Here is a 24,641-nt window from a genome sequence, read left to right as displayed (position 1 = left end):
CAAAAGTGTTAGTTATATTAGCTATGCGGACTATGGCGTTACTTTAGCAAATATGGTGCTATGAAAGTGAATTGTGTTTACGCGTGATCAGTGGGTGTATATATTCCGCCGGTTCTGTTGAAAAACGTTCCTTAAACAGAAGCAAATGGAACAAAACGAGGATAAACATACCTGAATTTGTCCAATAGAAACTCTAGTGTGCAACTGTTGGACTAATGATTACACCTTATATCAGCTAGATGCAGGCAAGAGTGTGCAAGGTGGTATTGAACGTCACTGTCTGTCCATGTATCTCCTCAAATTTGTCTCTCGACCTGTGTGCACCTACGTTGTAAACTTTAATTCACAGGCTAGGTTGTAGCAACCTCATGATGGGTATAGGAAAAATGTGAGTATCATTTAGTAGCCTAAACCTATTGCTGTTACATTGAACTGGTATATGGAATATGAATGAGAGTCCCCTAACCTGGACGATGCTGGGTCAATTGTACGCCGCCCCAGGGGTCTCCCGGTCGTGGCCTGGCTGCGATAGAGCCTGGACTCAAACCAGGATCTCTAGTGTCACAGCTAGCACTGCGATGCAATGCCTTAGACCACTGCGTCACTCGGGAGGCCCCAACTAGACCTCTTTAACACTAGAACTGCCATAGGCCCATGTTACCTAAGCCTTTTATAAACACAACCTCATTATTATTCTTCCGATAGCATATATGAAATGTATTTATTAGACTGTTAGAATGTTGATGCGTTATTGGCTGGAAGTGTCAAAAATGTGCATTAGGCCTACATTTTTCACTAGGACTTTGTGAAACATATCCTTGACTCTATCTAAATAAACAACTATTGTTATATTTTTACATGGACATATTTCCACTAATATTTCTTCATGCAATTCATGCTTTACAATTGTTTACGCACTATTTATCTAGCCTTGGTGCTTATGTTTGCGCACCTTATGGATTGATATGCATCTGAAGCTTATGCTAAAGGTGACGCATTTCATAACATTCTCTAGCAGGCTGAAAGACTGAAAGGCCAGGCGGTTCTAGTGTTAAAGCAGTGGTGTAAAGTAAAATACTTTAAAGTACTACTTAATTCGTTTTTTGGGGTATCTGTACTTTACTGTTAATATTTTTTTTACTATTTTTACTTTTACTTCACTACATTCCTAAAGAAAATGATGTAATTTTTACTCAAAACATCTTACCTGACACCAAAAAGTTTTGATTGCTTAGCAGGACATGAAAATGGTCTAATTCACAAACTTATTAAGAGAACATCCCTGGTCATCCCTACTGCGTCTGATCTGGCGGACTCACTAAACACATGCTGCATTTGTAAATTATGTCTGAGAGTTGGAGATTGCCCCTGACTATCTGTAAATAAATAAAAACTAGAAAATGTGGCCATCTGCTTTGCTTAATATAAGGAATTTTCAATGATTTATACTTCTTATTTTACTTTTGATACTTAAGTACATTTTAGCAATTACATTTACTTTTGATACTTAAGTATATTTAAAACCAAATACTTTTAAACTTTTACTCAAGTAGTTTTTTACTTGGTGACTAACTTTTACTTGAGTCATTTTCTATGAAGATATCTTTACTTTTACTCAAGTATATGGAGCGACCATATAGTTTCTGTTTTGATGGGACAGGAAGTGTATTTTCAACACTGGCACAAACTCATCAGCCATTCAAATGCTTGGGAATAGAAGGGAGGGTGTAGTGATTGAAAGGTAAACAATCCAATCAAACAAACAAAACCAGAAGTGAGGGTGTTAATGTTGAAAATGACAAAATTAAATGAACGCAATTTGAAAACTGCATAACACTTCAAGGCACAACAATTCACTGGAGGGTTCTACTGGTGGTAATTAAAACATATATATATTATTGTAGCTAACAATGAACAACTCCTGGAATTTCTACTCGTTGCACTAAGCCACGGAAATGGTTACGGATAACGTTTATAACGATACTCAGATTCTGCAATACTCTACACCCCACTGCCACAACCTTCCAAATGTGACTCTGTAACAAAGTAAGAAGCAGTCCTATTATTTTCAACAAAGAAATCTAGCTAGCTAGCACTGATGTCATCGTCAGGCTGAATCAGATGCTCGACTACAACACGATGGCTAATATGAACGAAAGACTGATGCCAGAAGCACCAGCTTTTTTAGCTTTGAGATGCCAGTATTCAAGACCGTTTGTTTATTGGGCAGAATAATTTATTGTCTCCTGTAATTTCACAGGCTCTGGGCATTAGGTAAAAATAACTCTCTGCTGAAGAGAAGCAGTAATTTGCAGAGACAACTGAAGACATGATGTCTGATGTGGAGACAGACCCAGAGGACCTGGATGCAATTTTTAATAACCTCCCCACCCTCGCGGTCAAATGTGTTTGAGGACCCGATTCCATCAGCAGACCAGAGAAGATGGGCCAAACACACTTCTGGGGAGAAAAGTGCCATCAGAACAAAAACCGGAGCAACCGTCTACTTCCACCGCAGCCCTACCCAAAACATCTGATTGTGCAATTGACCACAGACAACCACCTGCACCTTAAAGACTATTTTCATTGACTCTTCACACCTGCTTCTCAAGAGACTTTTTTCCACCGACTCCAACTCACTCACCCACCCTGACTTTTTACTAATCTTTATTACTTATAGTAACAAAATAAAGAGTGTGTATTATTGTTATATATGTATGTATTGCACTGTTGAGGAGAGCTTGCAATATTTGTTTGTTTGTTTAGTTATTTCATAACTTATTTTTTGGAAGGGGGTTTGGGATACATTTTTTACTTATGTTTTTATTTTTATTATTTTATAATTTAGCTTTCGAACATTTGTGCTTATTTTATATGGGGATAATTAGGAGTCTGAAACTAGGGGATTTGGTGCAGTGTAATTTTAACTATAATATGTTTTTATTTAGGTTATTCGCAAACAACTTTCTGAGATGGAACTCCGCATATGGATTCCTTCAATGGTTGATCATGAAGAGTAGGCAATGCCTAGGCCATGCAATGCTCTCTCCTCTTTTTACAATTTACATAGTGCAAGAGAACAATGTTAATAGCAAATAGGGAATAGACCATTTGGCATGCCGCCCTGCTGTGTACTCACTGTGCTGTGCTGTTGTGTGCTGCCAGACTCCGGCGGTGCAGTCAAGTTCAAATATGCTAAACCATCATTTGTGACATCATGATGTCGTCACCATCGACAACGGCTTTCAAACATCGCCGATAGACAATGCAACTGTAAAATCGGCCAACACTAACACACACACACACTGGTACAACTCAACACCTTTCATCAGGAGGCTGGCAAATCCTTCCTGTCTCTACGCAATGGTACAGATGGCCTTTTTAATTTGCAATGAGGAACAGGAGTGGAGCCTTTGCCCGCGGAGAACAGGTCTGCTTCCCAAATGACACCATATTCCGTATATAGTGCACTAGTTTTGACCAGGGTCCATACGTTATAATGAGCTGGCATTCATGTGTAATAGCCTTCTCCTTCCAGGTCAGCAGTGAGCGTATTATAATGACATAAGGTTTCAAAGTTTATTCACCACGTGCACAGGGTACAACAGGTCAAAATAGTATAGTGAAATTCTTACCTTGAGAGCTAATTCCCAACAATGCAGTGACAATAATAATAATAATAGAATAATAGAAAATAGATTAAAAAAGTATGTACAGGTCAGTGCCAGTACCTTATTCAATTTGCAAGGGTACTGGAGTGGTTGAGGTGGGTTTATACACAAAAAGTGGTAGTAGGATATACATGTAAACAGGGCTGAAAAGTGACTGGTAGCTGGTAGGAGTGATGCGCTGGGCCATCCACACCACCCTCTGTAGGGCCTTCCGGGCGCTGGCGGTGCAGTTGCCATACCAGACAGTGGTACAACGACCCAGGATGCTCTCAATGGTACAGCTGGAAGTTTCTGAGAATCTGAGTGGCCATGCCAAATCGTTTCAGCCTCCTGAAGGAGGAGAGGTGTTGCCATGCCTTCTTCATGACCGTTCTGGTGTAGGAGGACCACGTTAAGTGATGTGGACACCTAGGAACTTGAAACTTTTGAAGCTATTCACTGTGGCCCCCGTGATGTGGATGGGGGTGTATTTGTATTTATTATGGATCCCCATTAGCTGCTGCCATTAGCTGTGCACCCCCCCTGTTTCCTGTAGTCTACTATCAGCTCCTTGTTCTTGTTGACGTTGAAGGAGGGTCAGCGTGGCGGTAGCGTTGATGCCTACTATCACCAAAAGGGGTGAGCCAATCAGCAAGCTCAGGATCTAGTTGCAGAGGGAGGTGTCCAGTACCAGGGTCCTAAGCTTGGTGATGAGTTTGGAACGGACAATGGTGCTGAACACTGAGCTGTAGTCGATGAACAGAATTCTCACATAGGTATTTTTCTTGTCCAGGTGGGAGAGGGCAATGTGGAGTGCAATTGAGATTGTATCGTCTGTAGATCTGTTGGGGCAGTATGCAAATTGGAGTGGGTCTAGGGTGTCTGTGATGATGGCGGTGATGTGAGCCATGACCAGCATTTCAAAGCACGATATGATTACAAACAGTTGAAGTTTGAAGTTTACAATAACCTTAGCCAAATACATTTAAACTCAGTTTTTCACAATTCCTGGCATTTAATCCAAGTAAAAATTCCCTATCTTAGATCAGTTAGGATCACCACTTTATTTTAGTGTCAGAATAATAGTAGAGTGATTTATTACAGCATTACAGTGGGTCAGAAGTTTACATACACTCAATTAGTATTTGGTAGCATTGCCTTTAAATTGTATAACTTGGGTCAAACGTTCCGGGTAGCCTTCCACAAGCTTCCCACAATAAATTGGGTGTATTTTGGCCCATTCCTCCTGACAGAGCTGGTGTAACTGAGTCAGGTTTATAGGCCTCCTTGCTCGCACACGCTTTTTCAGTTCTGCCCACAAATTTTCTATAGGATTGAGGTCAGGGCTTTGTGATGGCCACTCCAATACTTTGACTTTGTTGCCCTTAGGTCATTTTCCACAACTTTGGAAGTATGCTTGGGGTCGTTGTGCATTTGGAAGACCCAAGCTTGAACTTCTTGACTGATGTCTTGAGATGTTGCTTCAATATATCCACATAATTTTCCATTCTCATGATGCCATCTATTTTGTGAAGTGCACCAGTCCCTCCTGCAGCAAAGCACTCCCACAACATGATGCTGCCACCCCCGTGCTTCACGGTTGGGATGGTGCTCTTCGGCTTGCAAGCCGCCCCCTTTTTCCTCCAAACATAATGATGGTCATTATGGCCAAACAGTTATATTTTTGTTTCATCAGACCAGACGACAGTTCTCCAAAAAGTACGATCTTTGTGCCCATGTGCAGTTGCAAACCGTAGTCTGGCTTTTTTTATGGCGATTTTTGAGCAGTGGCTTCTTCCTTGCTGAGCGGCCTTTCAGGTTATGTCGATATAGGACTCGTTTTACTGTGGATATAGACACTTTTGTTCCAGTTTCCTCCAGCATATTCACAAGGTCCTTTGCTGTTGTTCTGGGAATGATTTGCACTTTCGCACACCAAAGTACGTTCATCTATAGGAGACAGAACGCATCTCATTCCTGAGTGGTATGATGGCTGCGTGGACCCATGGTGTTTATATTTGCGTACTATTGTTTGTACAGATGAATGTGGTACCTTCAGGCGTTTGGAAATTGCTCCCAAGGATGATCCAGACTAGTGGAGGTCTACAATTCTTTTTCTGAGGTCTTGGCTGATTTCTTTAAATTTTCCCATGATGTCAAGCAAAGAGGCACTGAGTTTGAAGGTAGGCCTTGAAATACATCCACAGGTACACCTCCAATTGACTCAAATTATGTCAATAAGCTTATCGGAGGCTTCTAAAGCCATGACATAATTTTCTGGAATTTTCCAAGCTGTTTAAAGGCAACATAGTGTATGTAAACTTCTGACCCACTGGAATTGTGTTACAGTGATATATAAGTGAAATAATCTGTCTGTAAACAATTGTTGGAAAAATTATTTGTCATGCACAAAGTAGATGTCCTAACTGACTTGCCAAAACCATAGTTTGTTAACAAGAAATTTGTGGAGTGGTTGAAAAACGATTTTTAATGACTCCAACCTAAGTGTATGTAAACTTCTGACTTCAACTGTATGTTAGTGCTACAGGGTGATAGTCATTGTGGAAGGTAGCCTGAGACTTATTTAGAACAGGAATGATGGTAGTCAGCTTGAGACATGTGGGGTTTACAGACTGGGACAAGGAGAAGTTGAAAATGACCGTGAAGATCACTGCCAGCTTGACTGTATCCCCCCCACATGCGTCAAGTGTCGGAGACGGTGTAATAGAATTCGACCTTGTTTCTATATTGTCCTTTTGCCTGTTTGATGGCTCCGCTCAGCCGTAGAGTTGGGGTTGGCTGCGATAGCCCTGTGTGCGGTAGTTCTGTCCTTAAGCTTAGTGCGTACCTCGGTATTATTCCAGGGCTTTTGATTGGGGAAGCAGCAAACCTTCACTGTGGGGACAACGTGAAGCATTTTCTGATGAAGCCCGAGACGGAGGTGGTTAGCTCGTCGATGCTATCGGCGGAGTCCCGATACATATTCCAGTAAGCACTAGCAAAGGAATCCTGCAAAATAGCCTCAGATTCGGAGGACCATATCTCTACGGAGCAGGTCACGGGTACTTCCTGTTTGAAGTCTGAAAGGGGGGTGTTGGGGATGTTGAGGGTTATGTGGCAAGTGGAAATGCTGGAACTACATACACTACATGTCCAAAAGTACATGTACCGACTGCTCGTCGAACATCTCATTCCAAAATTGTGGATATTAATATGGAGTTGGTCCCACCTTTGCTGCTGTAACAGGAAGGCTTTTGGGAAGGCTTTCCACTAGATGTTGGAAAATTGCTGTGGGGACTTGCTTCCATTCAGCCATAAGAGCATTAGTGAGGTCGGCCACTGATGTTGGGCGATTATGCCTGGCTCGCAGTCGGAGTTCCAATTCATCCCAAAGGTGTTAGATGGGGTTATGGTCAGGGCTCTGTGCAAGCTAGTCAAGTTCAACACAGATCTTGACAAACCATTTCTGTGTGGAACTCAATTTGTGCATGGGGGGGATGGTCATGCTGTAACAGGAAAGGGTCTTCACCAAACTGTTGCCACAAAGTTGGAAGCACAGAATCGTATAGAATGTCATTGTATGCTGTAGTGTTAAGATTTCCCTTCACTGGAACTAAAGGGCCTAGACCGAACCATGAAAAACAGCCCCAGGCCATTATTCCTCCACCACCAAACTTTACATTTGGCACTATGCATTCGGACAGGTAGCGTTCTCCTGGCATCCGCAAAACCCAGATTCATCCGTTGGACTGCCAGATGGTGAAGCATGATTCATCACTCCAAAAAAACGTGTTTCCACAGCTTCAGAGTCCAATTGCGATGAGCTTTACACCAGTCCAGCCGATGCTTGGCATTGTACATGGCAATCTTAGGCTTGTGTGTGGCTGCTCGGCCATGGAAACCCATTTCATGAAGCTCCTGATGAACAGTTCCTGTGCTGACGTTGCTTCCAGAGGCAGTTTGGAACTCTGTAGTCAGTGTTGCAACCGAGGATAGACTGTGAGCTTGTGTGGCCTACCACTTCGCAGCTGAGCCGTTGTTGCTCCTAGACGTATCCATTTAACAATAGCAGCACTTACAGTTGACCGGGGCAGCTCTACGGGGCAGAAATGTGACAAACTGACTTGTTGGAAAGGTGGGATCCTATGACGGTGCCACGTTGAAAGTCACTGAGCACTCCAGTACGGGCCATTCTACTGCCAATGTTTGTCTATGGAGATTAAATGGCTGTGTGCTCGATGATATACACCTGTCAGCAACAGGTGTGGATGAAATAGCTGAATCCACTAATTTGAAGGGGCATCCACATACTTTTGGTTATGTAGTGTACAGTGGTTCTTCCTGTAAAAGTTGTGTCGTACTGCAGCACACCTTGCGGGCAGAATTCTATGGCACGTTATTTAAGTGTCAGCCATTGTTGCCATTAATGCTAGTTAGACCACCAGAGGGCATCTTGGAGAAGCATTTAACTTTTGTTATATTGGCTGTACTAGAGAAGTTAAGTAAGAACATAGTAAACTCAGCAAAAAAAGAAACTTCGCTTTTTCAGGACCCTGTCTTTCAAAGATAATTCCTAAAAATACAAATAACTTCACAGATCTTCATTGTAAAGGGTTTGAACACTGTTTCCCATGCTTGTTCAATGAACCATAAACAATTAATGAACATGCACCTGTGGACCGTTCGTTAAGACACTAACAGCTTACAGACGGAAGGCAATTAATGTCACAGTTATGAAAACTTAGGAGAATAAAAGAGGCCTGTACTCTGGAGCAGGATCGATTTGGAGGTGGAGGGTCCGTCATGGTCTGTGGCGGTGTGTCACAGCATCATCAGACTGAGCTTGTTGTCATTGCAGGCAATCTCATCGCTGTACGTTACAGGGAAGACATCCTCCTCCCTCATGTGGTACCCTTCCTGCAGGCTCATCAAGACATGACCCTCCAGCCATACTGCTTGTTCTGTGTGTGAATTCCTGCCAGACAGGAATGTCAGTGTTCATCCAGGGCCAGCGAAGAGCCCGGATCTCAATCCCATTGAGCATGTCTGGGACCTGTTGGATCGGAGGATGAGGACTAGGGCCATCCCCCCCCCAGAAATGTCCGGGAACTTGCAGGTGCCTTGGTGGAAGAGTGGGGTAACATCTCACAGCAAGAACTGGCAAATCTGGTGCAGTCCACAAGGAGGAGATGCACTGCAGTACTTAATGCAGCTGGTGGCCACACCAGATATTGACTGTTACTTTTGATTTTGACCCCCCCCATTGTTCAGGGACACATTATTCCATTTCTGTTAGTGATCTGTTCTGAATGAGTGTCATGGGTCAGCAAAGAAACAGGAACAGTAATGTGATATACGAGCCCTGTTCCTATTGGACGATTATCCAGGGCTCAAACTGGAATGATTGACTGTAGGGGAACCAAAGGAATGTGTAATGCAGTGGCCAGTGCGCCATCTAAGAGATTGTTTACGGAGCTACCGGGAATCAGAGCTTACGGGAGTGAAGGGCTTGGGTACTCAGGGAATTTAAAGGGAAAACACACTGGTGGATTTGACAGACAAGGAGAGGAGACCTTGCCTCCTACCTGGGTTGGTGCAGGGGAATTCCCTGGCTTGTCACCTCCTCGCCTCTTCGTGGATAGAGAGCAGGTCAGGGAAAAATTACCCCTTTCTCCACAATAGAGGCAGAGGCCCAGATTCCTCCTTCGCCTATGCTCTGCCTCGGGCAAACGTCCCGAGCCCACCTCCATCGGCTCTGGCCACGGAGCAGGGGTAGCCATGGGCTCCGAATTCCGCGCAGGTCTTCTTCGGGACCGCAGGAGGTTCTCCAACTGGATCACCATGCTGATGAGCTGGTCGAATGACAGGATGTCATTACGGCAGGCTAACTCCAGCTGTACCTCCTCCTGCAGTCCGCTGCGGAAAACGGTGACCAATTCATTCCATCCGGTGGAGGCCGCGATGGTCCAGAACTCCAGGGCAAACTCTGAGGCGGTCCTAGATCCCTGGTGTAGTCGGAGTAGACATTCAACCTCCACTTGGCCCTCCACAGGATGATCAAACACGAGCGGAAGAGGAGGGTGAAGCGCTCATAGGACTCGACCTCAGGTCCGCCCGTCTCCCAGACCAGAGCACCCTAGTCCAGAGCTCGTCCGGTCAGTGCCGAGATGATGGTGGCAACCCTGTCTCTCCGGAAACAGCCCCGGGGTAGCGAGCGAGGTACATGTCGCATTGTAGAAGGAACCCCTTGCATCTAGCTGGTGGGCCGTTGAAGCGCTTCGGGAGGGACAGGGGTATTCCACAGACCACCTCCGATGGAACGGAGGTTGATCGTGGTGTGGGAGCTGGTACCGGAGCTGGAGCCTGGAGGGACTGCACACTCCCCTCCAAGCGCTGAATGGTTGCCAGCACACTGTCCATGGTGATTCCGAGTCTGGAGAGACAGGCCTCATGTACTGTCTCTACAATGGTCGCCAGCTCGGTCTTTCTTGCTGTCTCCATTTTGCAGATCGGTTATTCTGTCACGCTGGTATAAAACATTTGGAGACAGGCGCAGGAATACACAATAGGGGTTTTTAATACACCCAAAACAAACGTATACAAAAACACTGGGCTGTACCCAAACAAAAGAGTGAGGGTAAACCTCACTGAACTACAAGGGATGATACCCGTAATACACAATATATAAAGCACGCAGCATAACAGCTGCACCAACGCAGAGGTACTCACACGACCAACGGACATGGGAACAATAACCGACAAAGACAGAGGGCACATATATAACATACTAATCAGGGGAAATGGGAACCAGGTGTGTGTAATCAGACAAGACAGCCCGGGGTTGATGATAATGAATCCTGTTCAGTGAAGCCTAGAAAGCCGGTGACATAGACCTCCGGAACTGGTGAACAGAATGAGCATCAGATCAGTACAGGGGGATCCGTGACAGGAATATCACCTGTTGCACGGCGAGAGGTTGCATGCTCCTCAAACAATGGTTGTTGTGGGAAGTGAGATAACCGGAGTAGCCTACCAGGCATGTAGGGTGACCATATGTCCCGGATTGTACGGGACAGTCACTATTTTGGCCCTTTGTCCCACAACCAAATAATAATGTCTTGTATTTTATAAACAAATTCAAACACCACAAGTTAATTTGTTCTATATTTCAGTCAGACATTCCAACCTGTCTCTTGCAGTGTTGTTGTGCTTTAAAAAAATACATCATAGGGATGTGGTACTGGTGATGTTAAACACTTCTTCATCGTTGTTGAGATCTGATATTCTGAGCAGCGCCAGATGAGACGTAGGCCAATGTCATAGGCCTATCATCAACCAATCACATTTCTAAAAACCTTTGGGCTAAATTCCAACTAAACTTGGAGAGGACAGTTAGGCCTCACTACTTACAAAAAGTGTGCTTCTGATGAAGAGCTACAAAAGTAAGTAAATAGCCATATTAGAATGAAAGATATAAGCTAATTTTGGCAAACTTTTGAGGCTCTCCAGTTTCCATGCTCATTAATTGCTCATTCAACATACAGTGCCTTCAGAGAGTATTCTGATCCCTTGACATTTTGTTATGCTACAGCCTTGTTCTAAAATGGATTAAATAAATCAAAATCCTCAGCAATCTACACACAATAGCCCATAATGACAAAGAGAAAATAGGTTTTTAGAAATTGTTGCTAATTTATTAAAAAAATATATAAAATAGTAATAGCTTTTTTTACCTAAGAATTCAGACCCTTTGCTATGAGACTTAAAATTTAGCTCAGGTGCATCCTGTTTCCATTGATCATCCTTGAGATGTTTCTACACATGTTGTAAATTCCATTGATTGTAAAAGGTACACACCTGTCTATATAAGATCCCACAGTTGACAGTGCATGTCAGAGCAAAAACCAAGACATGAGGTCGAATTAATTCTCCGTAGAGCGCCGAGACAGGAATGTGTCGAGGCACAGATTTGGGGAAAGGTACCAAAACATTTCTGTACCATTTAAGGTCCCCAAGAACACAGCGGCCTACATCATTCTTAAATGGAAGAAGTTTGGAAKCYCCAAGACTCTTACTAGAGCTGGCCGCCCGGCCAAACGGAGCAATCAGAGGAGAAGGGCCTTGGTCAGGGAGATAACCAAGAACCCAATGGTCATTCTGACAGAGCTCCAGAGTTCCTCTGTGGAGATAGGAGAACCTTCCAGAAGGACAACCATCTCTGCAGCACTACATCAATCAGGCCTTTAGAGTGGCCAGATGGAAGCCACTCCTCAGTAAAAGGCACATGACAGCCCGCTTGGAGTTTACCAAAAGGCACCTAAAGGACTCTCAGGTCATGAGAAGCAAGATTCTCTGGTCTGATGAAACCAAGATTCTACTCTTTGGCCTGAATGTCAAGCGTTACGTCCGGAGGAAACCTTGCACGATCCCTATGGTGAAGCAGGTTGTGGCAGCATCATGCTGTGGGGATGTTTTTCAGTGGCAGGGACTGGGAGACTAGTCAGGATTGAGGGAAAAATGAACGGAGCAAAGTAAAGATGAAAACTTGCTCCAGAGCGCTCAGGAACTCAGACTGGAAGATGGTTGGAAGATGGTTCACCTTCCAACAGGACAACAACTCCAAACACACAAGCCAAGAAAATGCAGGAGTGGCTTTGGGACAAGTCTCTGAATGTCCTTGAGAGGCCAGCCAGAGCCCGAACATGAACCAGATCTCTGGAAAGACCTGAAAATAGCTGTGCAGCGATGCTCCCCATCCAACCTGACAGAGCATGAATGGATTTGCAGAGAAGAATGGGAGAAACTCCCCAAATACAGATGTGCCGAGCTTGTAGCATCAAACCCAAGAAGATTTGAGGCTGTAATCACTACCAAAGGTGCTTCAACAAAGCACTGACTAAAGGGTCTGAATACTTATGTAAATGTGATATCAGTGTTTTTATTATTATTTTTATTCTCTCTTTTAACTTTGTCATTATGGGGTATTGTGTAGACTGATGAAGGGAAAAAACGATGTAATCAATTTTAGAATATGGCTGAAAAGTAACAAAATGTGGAAAAAGTCAAGGGGTCTGAATACTTTCCGAATGCACAGTATTCGGTGACATTTGGTCAAAAGTGGTACACTATATAGAGAATAGGGTGCCATTTGGGATGCGAAAGTCACAATAGTGTAACACCTACAGTAAGGATACTGTTCGAGGCAGTGAAGGTAAAGAATGTCTGTGCTCTAACTCGTCAACTGCATAAGAGAAAAGTGGGAAAGGTGGAGCAATCTTTGTAAGCAGTATGAGGCACATGTTTTGGACAGGTTTTTGAAACTGGGAAAAGAGAGGAAAGAAAATTCAGCCTCCGATCCCCACCTCAGAATGAATTGCCCAATGGCATGCTGCTACAGTATCACAACTATTTATATCCTACCAGGTATGTTGAATGAGAAGTGAGAAGAGGAACACATTCAAATCAAATTCTACTTCTCACATGCTTTGTAAACAACAGGTGTAGACTAACATTGCCATGCTTACTTACAAGCCCTTCCCAACAATGCAGAGCAACAAATGATAGAAATAAAAAAACGAAGAATAAATAAACAATGTGTAACAATAACTTGGCTATATACACGAGGTACCAGTATCGAGTCGAAGTCATTGAGGTAGATATGTGTATACAGTTAAAGTCGGAAGTTTACATACACCTTAGCCAAATACATTAAACTCAGTTTTTCACAATTCATGACATTTAATCCTAGTAAATATTCACTGTCTTAGGTCAGTTAGGATCACCACTTTATTTTAGGAATGTGAAATGTCAGAATAATAGTAGAGAGAGTGATTTATTACAGCTTTTATTTCTTTCATCACATTCCCAGTGGGTCAGTGTCACGTCCCTGACCTTATTTCCTTTGTTTTGTCTTTGTTTAGTATGGTCAGGGCGTGAGTTGGGGTGGGCAGTCTATGTTATTTGTTTCTATGTTTAGGGTTGTTAACTAGCCTGATATGGTTCTCAATCAGGGGCAGGTGTTTTACGTTTCCTCTGATTGAGAACCATATTAAGGTAGGCTGTTCTCACTGTTTGTTTGTGGGTGATTGTTCCTGTGTCAGTGCCACAAGGGACTGTTTTCGTTCGTGTGTTCTTTCCTGTTCGTGCGTTCATGTTTTATGTTCTCAAGTACAGGTCTGTTCACGTTGTTTATTGTTTTGTAGTTTGTTAAGAGTTTTTCCATCTTCGTCTTTCTTTAATAAAACAAACATGTATTCAACCCAGGCTGCGTTTTGGTCCGATCCATGCTCCTCTTCAGACGAGGAGAAAGACGAGCGTTACAGTCAGAAGTTTACATACACTCAATTAGTATTTGGTAGCATTGCCTTTAAATTGTTTAACTTGGGTCAAACGTTTCAGGTAGCCTTCCACAAGCTTCCCACAATAAGTTGGGTGAATGTTGGTCTATTCCTCCTGACAGAGCTGGTGTAACTGAGTCAGGTTTGTAGGACTCCTTGCTCGCACACGCTTTCCTATGGGATTGAGTTCAGGGCTTTGTGATGGCCACTCCAATACCTTGACTTTGTTGTTCTTAAGCCATTTTGCCACAACTTTGGAAGTATGCTTGGGGTCATTGTCCATTTGGAAGAACCATTTTTGACCAAGCTTGAACTTCTTAACTAATGTCTTGAGACGTTGCTTCAATATATCCACATAATTTTCCTGCCTCATGATGCCATCTATTTTATGAAGTGCACCAGTCCCTCCTGCAGCAAAGKACCCCCACAACATGATGCTGCCACCCCCGTGCTTCACGGTTGGGATGGTGTTCTTCGGCTTGCAAGCATCCCCCTTTTTCCTAAAAACATAACGATGGTCATTATGGCCAAACAGTTGTATTTTTGTTTCATCAGACCAGAGGACAGTTCTCCAAAAAGTACAATCTTTGTCCCCAAGTGCAGTTGCAAACCATAGTCTGGCTTTTTTATGGCGGTTTTGGAGCAGTGGCTTCTTCCTTGCTGAGCGGCCTTTCAGGTTATGTCGATATAGGACTCATTTTACTGTGGATATAGATACTGTTGTACCTGTTTCCTCCAGCATCTTCACAAGGTCCTTTGCTGTTGTTCTGGGATTGATTTGCACTTTTCGCACACCAAGGTACGTTCATCTCTAGGAGACAGAACGCGTCTCCTTCCTGAGCAATATGACGGCTGCGTGGTCCCATGGTGTTTATATTTGCGTACTATTGTTTGTACAGATGAACGTGGTACCTTCAGGAATTTGGAAATTGCTCCCAAGGATGAACCAAACTTGTGAAGGTCCAAAAATAATAATAATCTGAGGTCTTGGATGATTTCTTTTGATTTTCCCATGATGTCATGCAAAGAGGCACTGAGTTTGAAGGTAGGCCTTGAAATACATCCACAGGTACACCTCCAATTGACTCAAATGATGTCAATTAGCCTATCAGAAGTTTCTAAAGCCATGACATAATTTTCTGGAATTTTCCAAGCTGTTTAAAGGCACAGTCAACTTAGTGTATGTAAACTTCTGACCCACTGGAATTTTGATATAGTGAATTATAAGTGAAATAATCTGCCTGTAAACAATTGTTGGAAAAATTACTTGTGTCATGCACAAAGTAGATGTCCTAACTGACTTGCCGAAACTATAGTTTGTTAACAAGACATTTGTGGAGTGGTTGAAAAACGAGTTTTAATGACTCCAACCTAAGTGTATGTAAACTTCCGACTTCACGTGTATTTGGCTAAGATGTATATACACTTCCGGCTGTATTACTGATCTTAGATTTTTAATTAATAGATTTTAGATATGAATTCAAATGAGTTTTTTTGCTAAATGCTATATATCCATTGTTTAGCTGGAATGGAATTTTTGTATCCTGTATATTTGACTCTGATATGTAGCTGTCCCACCTAGTTATCTTAAAATTAATGCACTAACTGTAAGTTGCTCTGGATAAGAGTGTCTGCAAAATGACTAAAATGTGAAATGTAAATGTTTTACATATAGATCTCACATAACTTTGTAGATTTGTCATAAATGTATAATTTTTACAGTTCTTTATTAAATATGTAGTTGTTTGTTACATTTGACTGTGTTCCACTTATTTCCTTGAGCGTGAGTCGGATATATATAGAGTTTTACAAAACAACATGATTATTTGTGACTCTCTGTGTCACGATCGTCTTGACTTTGAATGGAGGACCAAAACGCAGCGTGTGAAAAATAAGACATCTTTTTTTAATGAAGGAAAAAACTAACACTTACAAAATGAACAAAACAACCGATCGTGAAGCTAAGAAGAACTAAGTGCACACATGCAACATAGAACATAAACATAGACAATTACCCACAAACGCATGATGCCTATGGCTGCCTTAAATATGGCTCCCAATCAGAGACCAATGAAAGACATCTGTCTCTGATTGAGAACCACTCAGGCAACCATAGACTTACATAGACAACTACACTAGACACTGCCCCATACACATACAACAACCCCTAGACACTACAAAAACACATACATTCCCCATGTCACACCCTGACCTAACTAAAATAATAAAGAAAACAAAGAATACTAAGGCCAGGGCGTGACACTCTGAATTGAAAACATGAAGTGATAGATTTAATCAACAACAAAAAATGGCAGTCATTGAACAACCCCATGCTATGATTAGATAGAGAAAAAGTCACATTAATATTGCGCCAATCCAATTCTTTGAGACAGTAATGTTGGTAACATTAAGCAGGAATTCAGTTTACAAAACAGGTTGAAATTACATCATAATGACGTCACTTCACCCAGCTTCTGGTTGTAATGAACTTATTTTGATTGGATGGAGCAGTGCAGCACCAATCGTACACTGTTGCGCCACAGACCTGAGTTCAAATACTATTTAAAATAATTTAAAATACTTTAGCTGGGCTTGATTAATCTTGCAATGCACAATGGAACCAATATAATAGTTGTGAATGTGCAAACCCGCCCATCTTGCATTCTCAAGTAAACAGTAGCAGTATTTGAACAATTTAAGATAGTATTTGAACCCAGCTCGGCTGAGCCACAGCGAACCAGGTGGGGATTAGCATCTGCTGCCGGGGACAAATTAAATGGAGAGTAATTATCAGAACGATGCTCCCCGGAGCTTCCTTGTTCAACACCAAGAATAACACCATAACATACCAGGTGTGATCCTGCTGTCACAGACACACACAATAATAAGAATAACAGTGTGAAACCAGAAGGTGTGATCCTGCTGTTAGCTCTAGGTAAAGGAGACCGTTTCTGTTTCTATTCTTAACAAACTGAAGTCTGAATAGGAGGCCTGGTTAACCTTTTCATTCGTGAGTTCCAAATATCTCAAACGGTCGCCCCAGCGAGAGTTGTTTTATGCACGTGAGGTCAGAACTCACTTAGGTAATACCTTTGATGATACCAGTGGTAGCAATACATGGTTAAAACAGCTACAGAAAATACAGAAATTCCAATGGGACAGTGTTGTGGTCTATATTCAGAACTACATTCCTTTAAAGCTTATAGAGGATATCATGTTAAATACTGTTGAAGTAATACGGCTACTGGTTCATCTGCCTCACCTAAAGCGCATTCTTGAGGGAAGCTGCAATAGACCACCAAGTGATAACAGTAAGTATCTGGATAATACTGTATGTGTGAAATGCTTGATAATGTATGTGATATCAACAGAGAGGTATATCTTCTGGGTGATTTCAATATTGACTAGCTTTCATTAAGCTGCCCACTCAAGAAAAAGCTTCAAACTGTAACCAGTGCCTGCAACCTGGTTCAGGTTATCAGCAAACCTACCAGGGTAGCTACAAACAGCACAGAAATGAAATCATCAACATGTATTGATCACATCTATAATAATGCTGCAGAAAATGTAATTAAAGCAGTATCCAAATCCATTGGATGTAGTGATCACAATATAGTAGCCATATCTAGGAAAACCAAAGTTCCAAAGGCTGGGCCTAATATAGTATATAAGAGGTCATACAATATGTTGTGTAATGATTCCTATGTTATTGATGTAAATAATATTTGTTGGTCTGTGGTGTGTAATGAGGAGCAACCAGACACTGCACTTGACACATTTATGAAAATGCTTATTACATTTACAAAACTGTTACATCCCCTTGTATTGATGAGGAATTGAAAAAGTGTATGGTTGAGAGGGATGAGGCAAAAGGAATGGCATATAAGTCTGGCTGCACAACTGATTAGCAAACGTACTGCAAATTGAGAAGTCATGTGACTAATCTGAATAAAAAGAAGAAAATATACTATGAAACAAAGATACATTTTATAAAGAAGGATGGTAAAAAGTGTTGGATCACATTAAATTACATTTTGGGCAAAAATGCAAACTCAGCTGCATCATTTGTTGAATCAAATTACTCATTCATCACAAACCCCACTGATATTGCCAACTACTTTAATCATTTTTTAATTGGCAAGATTAGCAAATTTAGGCATGACATGCCAGCAACAAACACCGACAATACACATCCAAGTGTAACTAACCAAATTATGAAAGCGTTGTAAGTTTGAATTCCATAAAGTGAGTGTGGAAGAGGTGAATTTTTTTATTTATTTCTATCAACAATGACAAGCCACCGGGGTCTGACAACTTGGATGGAAAATGACTGAGGGCAGCACTGCTGGCCCTTAAATGTACACTGAGAGCTAGCATGTCAATCTCTCATTGCTCAAAGTGGAGGAGAGATTGACTTCATCACTACTTGTTTTTGTAAGAAATGTTGACAAGCTGAATGCATCGAGCTGTCTGTTTAAACTACTAGCACACTGCTCGGACACCCATGCATGCCACACAAGACATGCCACCAGAGGTCTCTTCCCAATCCCCAAGTCAAGAACAGGATATGAGAGGCGCACAGTACTACATAGAGACATGGCTACATGGAACTCTATTCCCCATCAAGTAACTAATGCAAGCAGTAGAATCAGATTAAAATAGACAAAAATATACCTTATGGAACAGCGGGGACTATGAAGAGACACACACACAGGTTCAGACACGCATACACACGCTAGCACACTCACTCTACACACACACGTACATTTTGTATTGTAGATATATAGTTGGGTAATAATGGTATATGATGTACGGTTTTATCTTTTGTTTTATGTGTAAGTGCCTTAATGTGTTTGGACCGCATGAAGAGTAGCTGCTGCCTTGGCAGGAGCTAATGGGGATCCCTAATAAATACAAAATACAAAGGCAAACAAGCCAAGCATTTTGACTACTCAGTCCCATCATATGTCCGGGCTGTGCGTTACGATGACCTCTCGGCTGCCATCCAACTTCTGACACCAATGTAGCGAACGGCGAGGCAGTGCAGTGAAAGGCAAGCACCCTAGACATTGGGCCACTTGTTAGGAATTGTAATATGGCTCATATCGTGAGAATTGTTACAATACATTGGTGATGTGATGATGATTAGTTCACAATCTGTTACCAACATTTTACCTAACACATTCTGGATAATCCTACAACCAAGCTTGGGTAACCTACATTTTACAAATGAAATTAGTTTATCAAACGTTCTCAGGATTCCACGCCAAATTAAAACACATTTCTGCAATTCACTGATAAATCAAACAGTGATCTAGCAATCAATTAATTCACAAATAGAGAAAGGAAGTATACATTACCTCGAAATAAGAAGGCTTTGCTATTGTTGTGAAGCCCTGCCACTTGGGTAATTCCATAAATTGCATTTGCGAAGTCAAGTTCATTGATGATATCTATCTGGTAATCGGGATCTATTCCAAAGCCGATAACTGTAGGGGGGAAATATTCTTTAGACATTGTCACACATTGGGTGCACAGTTACTATCACACATCCTCCCACCCATATGATCTGTATAACGTATATCAGCAAGGCACTTCTTTAATGATTGAGTTTGAGAATCAAACTTCAGCGTCTGCATGATACAACGAACTGCAACACAGTCAAATACATGGGGATTGAATCCATGCGATTTCAAAGCACCTTCACCAAGGTACAGTGGCAATCATATCAGAGACAAAACGCGTAAATTGCATGGCCCTAGACATCAGATACCATATAATGACAGATCATTTTAAATGAAAGTCTACATAATCCAAATGTTAGGCTTATTGCCGCGTGGGAATAAATTGACTGCTGCATCAACCTGTGCGACACCTGTCATTTCTCTAGGGACTTTTGCGCGTTATACAGATGTGGTCTGACACAACAACAAACCCTACGATTTAGGAGATGATAACTATGCTATTTATCTGTACTATAAAACGAATTTTAAAAACATGTGATTTATAAAATCGATGAAGGGCATATTGATAAAACAATTCATTGATTAATAAAAAATCTACGAGAGACAAAATAACGATCGGGAAGCTTGCGCGCAAGTTGCTAATTAGGCTATGGAGAAGGAGAGGGTGGGTGCGCATTAAAAAGCTATTGCTGACAGAGCTGATAATGATACCTAAAACAATATGTAAACTAACTGCATATGTCCCAGTGTGACACCTACCTGGTTTCGCAATGAGCACTACGGATAACAAAGCCACGTAAATATCCATTTGTGTGAAGTTGAACTGTACAGTTTCCTCAAAAATATCCGCCGTCGATCGCTTCGCTGGCAATCCACTTGCTCGGGTCTGTCTGCAAACTGCGCTCGTCTCCCGGTTGCTGGGTGCAGAGGCTCGGAGCGTTCCACATCAAGGAAATAGGGGTTCTTTCGGCGCGCACGTAAATTACATTGAATTTACTCTAAATACTATTGCCATCTATTCAATAGGCGATATTATTCACAAATCTTGACGAAGACCACATTAGCCATCCTCCTGGATTCAAATTAATCTGTAGAGGATATGTTTGCGCGGCGAAAATGAACCTTAATCCTCCCCCTTTCAGTGACGATAGACACCTCCAATTCTGGAGGTGACGCTGGGGACCAGTAATAAGAGTTGGGATTCTAACAAGTAGGCTACATGTAATTACATAGCCTATTTGTTACGAATCATCATCTCTTACATAGCCTTTGCTCTTTTTTTGCAGATAATCAGATGCAGTATTTTTCACAACAGAAAAGGTCTATGATAATGAAGATAAGATTAATTGAATCAGGCGGATTTCTTTATTAACCAGCTAAATCCTAGTCAGGTCCTCATGAATGTGTATTTTTTTCGGGACTTCACGCTGTTAGTCTACATTCAATCCATAAACCCCTGACATGTGTCCGTCTCCTCGCTCTCCTCCCTTACCTCTAACTCGATCAATCTCTCCCTCCATCTCGCCCCCTGGGATACTGAGGGCTTCTTATAAGCACTCCAACCCATCTTCCTCCTGGGAGCTGTCCTTGTTGGATACCATTAATCACGCTCCGAGCTTCTCCAGTGCAGGTAATATCACATCCCAAATGGCACCCTGTTCCCTACTGTGCGCTACTTTTGCGCACGGGGCTCTGATAGTGCACTACTTTTGATCAGAGCCCTATGTATGGAATTGATTGTCATGTGGGATGCAACCAATATGTGCAGTGTGTATATTGTCAGGTTACCTGCATCGACACAAGCCATGCGCTGACATTGAAACAAGTACGTTTATTCAGCGATGATGGCATGTATGCACGGCGTGGACAGGACTCCAAGCCTTAGGGAGTGTAATATTCTCGTTGTTATGTGTGTGATGAGTCTACGTCTACTAATTAGTCACTATAAAGGAAACAAATATACCATCAAACTATGCTGGCAGATTCATCTCTTAAAATCAAATTTTCTTGTATTGTGCAATGCACATACTTTCAAATACCCAGGCAATATTAATTTTGGTACTTTTGTTACAGAGTTTAGTGAAAATGAAAGATGCCTACCCAGCAAACCAAAATTGGTTCTGTGAAGATTCATAGAACATTCATTAGGTTGTGGCAAATGCTCTCATAACACAACAAATCTCCAGTTGTTCTTGTGATGTCACGCCCTGGCCATAGAGAGGCTTTAATTCTCTATTTTGGTTAGGCCAGGGTGTGACTAGGGTGGGCATTCTAGTTTCTTTATTTCTGTTTTCTATTTCTTTGTGTTTGGCCGGGTGTGGTTCTCAATCAGAGGCAGCTGTCTATCGTTGTCTCTGATTGAGAACCATACTTAGGTAGCCCTTTTTTCCACCTGTCTTTGTGGGAAGTTGACTTTGTTTAGGGCACATAGCCTTTAGCTTCACGGTTTGTTTTTGTAGTGTTCTTTGTTTTGTTCGGCGTCATTTGTATTAAAATAAAGAAAATGTACGCTCAACACGCTGCATCTTGGTCCTCTTCTTTTAACAGCCGTGACAGAACTTCCCACCAACAAAGGACCAAGCAGCGTGGCCAGGAGAGGCAGCCCCCCCCCACACGGGACGGTCGGCGGAGCCGAGGATGGAACCAGAGCCAGTCGGGGTGAACTTGGAGGGGAGCGAAGGTAGTGAAGCAGAGACAGTGAAGGAGTTGATGGGGAGATTGGAGGAGAGAGCTATGAGAGAGCTGCTGTGTTGGTGCATGAGGCACGACATTCGCCCTACGGAGCGTGTCCTCGGTTTGATGTCACCTGAGTCAGCTCTCCATAGTCGTCCTGAAGTGAGTGCTAGCCGTCTGGTGAAGACTGTGCAAGCCCCACGCACTAAGCCTCCTGTGCGCCTCCCCAGCCCTGCACGTCTTGTGCCAGCTTGGCGCTCCAGACCTCCAGTGCAACTCCACAGCCCGGTGAGTCTTGCGCCGGCTCTACGCACGGTTTCCCCAGTTCGCCAGGAGAACCCAGTGCGGCCTGTTTCAGCTCCCCGCAAGTGACGGGCTAAAGTGGGCATGCAGCCAAGAGGAGCAGTGCAAGTGCTAAGCACCAGAGCTCCAGTGCTCCCCTACAGCCCGGTTCGACCTGTGCCTCCTCCTAGGACCAGGCCTCCAGTAGGTCTCCCCAGCCTGGTTCGACCTGTGCCTCCTCCAAGGACCAGGCCTCCAGTAGGTCTCCCCAGCCTGGTTCATCCTGTGCCTCCTCCATGGACCAGGCCTCTAGTAGGTCTCCCCAGCCTGGTGAGTCCGGTGCCTACTCTACGAGCCAGTCCGGAGCCTCCAGCGACGGTCTCCAGTCCGGAGCCTCCAGCGACGGTCTCCAGTCCGGAGCCTCCAGCGACGGTCTCCAGTCCAGAGCCTCCAGCGACAGCCTCCAGTCCGGAGTCGCCATCGAGGGTTCCCAGTACGGGGCCCGCAACGAGGGTTCCCAGTCCGGGGCCCGCAACGAGGGTGCCCAGTCCGGGGCCCGCAACGAGGGTGCCCAGTCCGGGGTCGGCGGCGAGGGTTCCCGCACCAGAAGCGCCACCAAAGTGGGGGGAGCTAGAGGCGGAGGGGGGTCTACGTCCCGCACCAGAGCCGCCGCCGTAAAGGAAGCCCACCCAGACCCTCCCCTTTAGAGTCAGGTTTTGCTGCGGTCGGAGTCTGCACCTTTGGGGGGGGGGGGGGGGGGGGTACTGTCACGCCCTAGCCATAGAGTGGCTTTTATTCTCTATTTTGGTTAGGCCAGGGTGTGACTAGGGTGGGCATTCTAGTTTCTTTATTTCTATGTTTTCTATTTCTTTGTGTTTGGCCGGGTGTGGTTCTCAATCAGAGGCGGCTGTCTATCGGTGTCTCTAATTGAGAACCATACTTAGGTAGCCCTTTTTTCCACCTGTCTTTGTGGGAAGTTGACTTTGTTTAGTGCACGTAGCCTTTAGCTTCACGGTTTGTTTTTGTATTGTTTATTGTTTTGTTCGGCGTCATTTTCATTCAAGTAAAGAAAATGTACGCTCAACATGTTGCATCTTGGTCCTCTTCTTTTAACAGCCGTGACAGGTGATTATACAATGTTTGTACAAAACATTCACATTTAAGTTGCAAGAATGTTCTCAGGACGCATTTCATCTGTTCTTTACCTGGAAACTTAAGAGGGTGTGAACAATGCTGAATGGGTGTAGACGAAGGAGAGCTCTCCAGTAGGTAAACAAAACTGTTCAAAGGCCCTTTTCTCAAAAGTGAGTTTACAAGTTTATCAACTTTCAAAGCAGAATTACTTTCCCATTGTTCCTCAAATGCAGTGCATGATATACCATTTTGTAGCTCTGAGTCTCTACTTTGATCCAATGTAAAAAAAWATATATATATTATTTTGCTACATAAGACTGATTTGAGCCAGTCAGTCACAACTTTTCTAAGTTGGGAGCAGCGTGTGTGTGAGGGAGAGCAAGAGTGGTGTATGCATGTGTGGGATAGGATATGTGTGAGAGAAGGAGTAAGTAAGTAAGTACGTGAGTGAGTGAAGGCGTAAGTGAGTGAGTGAGTGAGTGAGTGAGTGAGTGAGTGAGTGAGTGAGTGAGTGAGTGAGTGAGTGAGTGAGTGAGTGAGTGAGTGAGTGAGTGAGTGAATGTAAAATTATCTGAATAGTAATGATGGTTTCATATGGTCTTGCTAACACCATCCTCTCTACATCCTTGACTTGAGAGTCTGGAATGGTTACTTTGATTTGTCGCCACGAAGAGATGATGATGAAGGGGCTGTGCACTCAGACTTTCAGGCGGCACCCTACGCTGGTTGGATATCCACTTTTCCAATTGAATCATGATCTATTGTTTTACATAGGACTGCCCCAGCCCTTCCTCTTTCAGCCAGCCATTTTGGGACAAGCATACACACAGAAGCTAGCTAGCTACACTGAACGAAAACATACTGAACATAAAATGTTCATGAAATAACATGAAATAACATATCCCAGAAAATGTTCATACACACATGAAGCTTACATTTAGGCACAAATTTGTTTACATTGCTGTTAGTGAGCATTTATCTTTTTAGCAAGATAATACATCCACCTGACAAGTGTGGCATATCAAGAAGCTGATTAAACAGCATGATCATTACACAGGTGCACCTTGTGCTGGGGACAAGAAAATATCACAAAAATGTGC

At 43.1% G+C, this 24,641-nt stretch overlaps 1 protein-coding gene across 1 annotated transcript in view; it reads right to left on the bottom strand.

The window, feature by feature from the left end:
* Positions 1–20,436, bottom strand: part of LOC139028867 (protein kinase C-binding protein NELL1-like) — a 113,242-nt gene extending 92,806 nt beyond the window's left edge. Inside the window, exons 1-2 of the mRNA XM_070447365.1 lie at positions 20,212–20,436; positions 19,348–19,476 (exon numbers count right to left, since the gene is read on the bottom strand). Of these exons, the coding sequence (XP_070303466.1) occupies positions 19,348–19,476; positions 20,212–20,260 (178 nt within the window). The 5' untranslated portion in view covers positions 20,261–20,436. The remainder of the gene's footprint in view (positions 1–19,347; positions 19,477–20,211) is intronic.
* Positions 20,437–24,641: the final 4,205 nt, after the last annotated feature.

This window comes from Salvelinus sp. IW2-2015, linkage group LG15, assembly GCF_002910315.2.
Source record: "Salvelinus sp. IW2-2015 linkage group LG15, ASM291031v2, whole genome shotgun sequence".
Taxonomy (NCBI): Eukaryota; Metazoa; Chordata; class Actinopteri; order Salmoniformes; family Salmonidae; genus Salvelinus; species Salvelinus sp. IW2-2015.
This window is presented reverse-complemented; position numbering and strand designations above follow the sequence as displayed.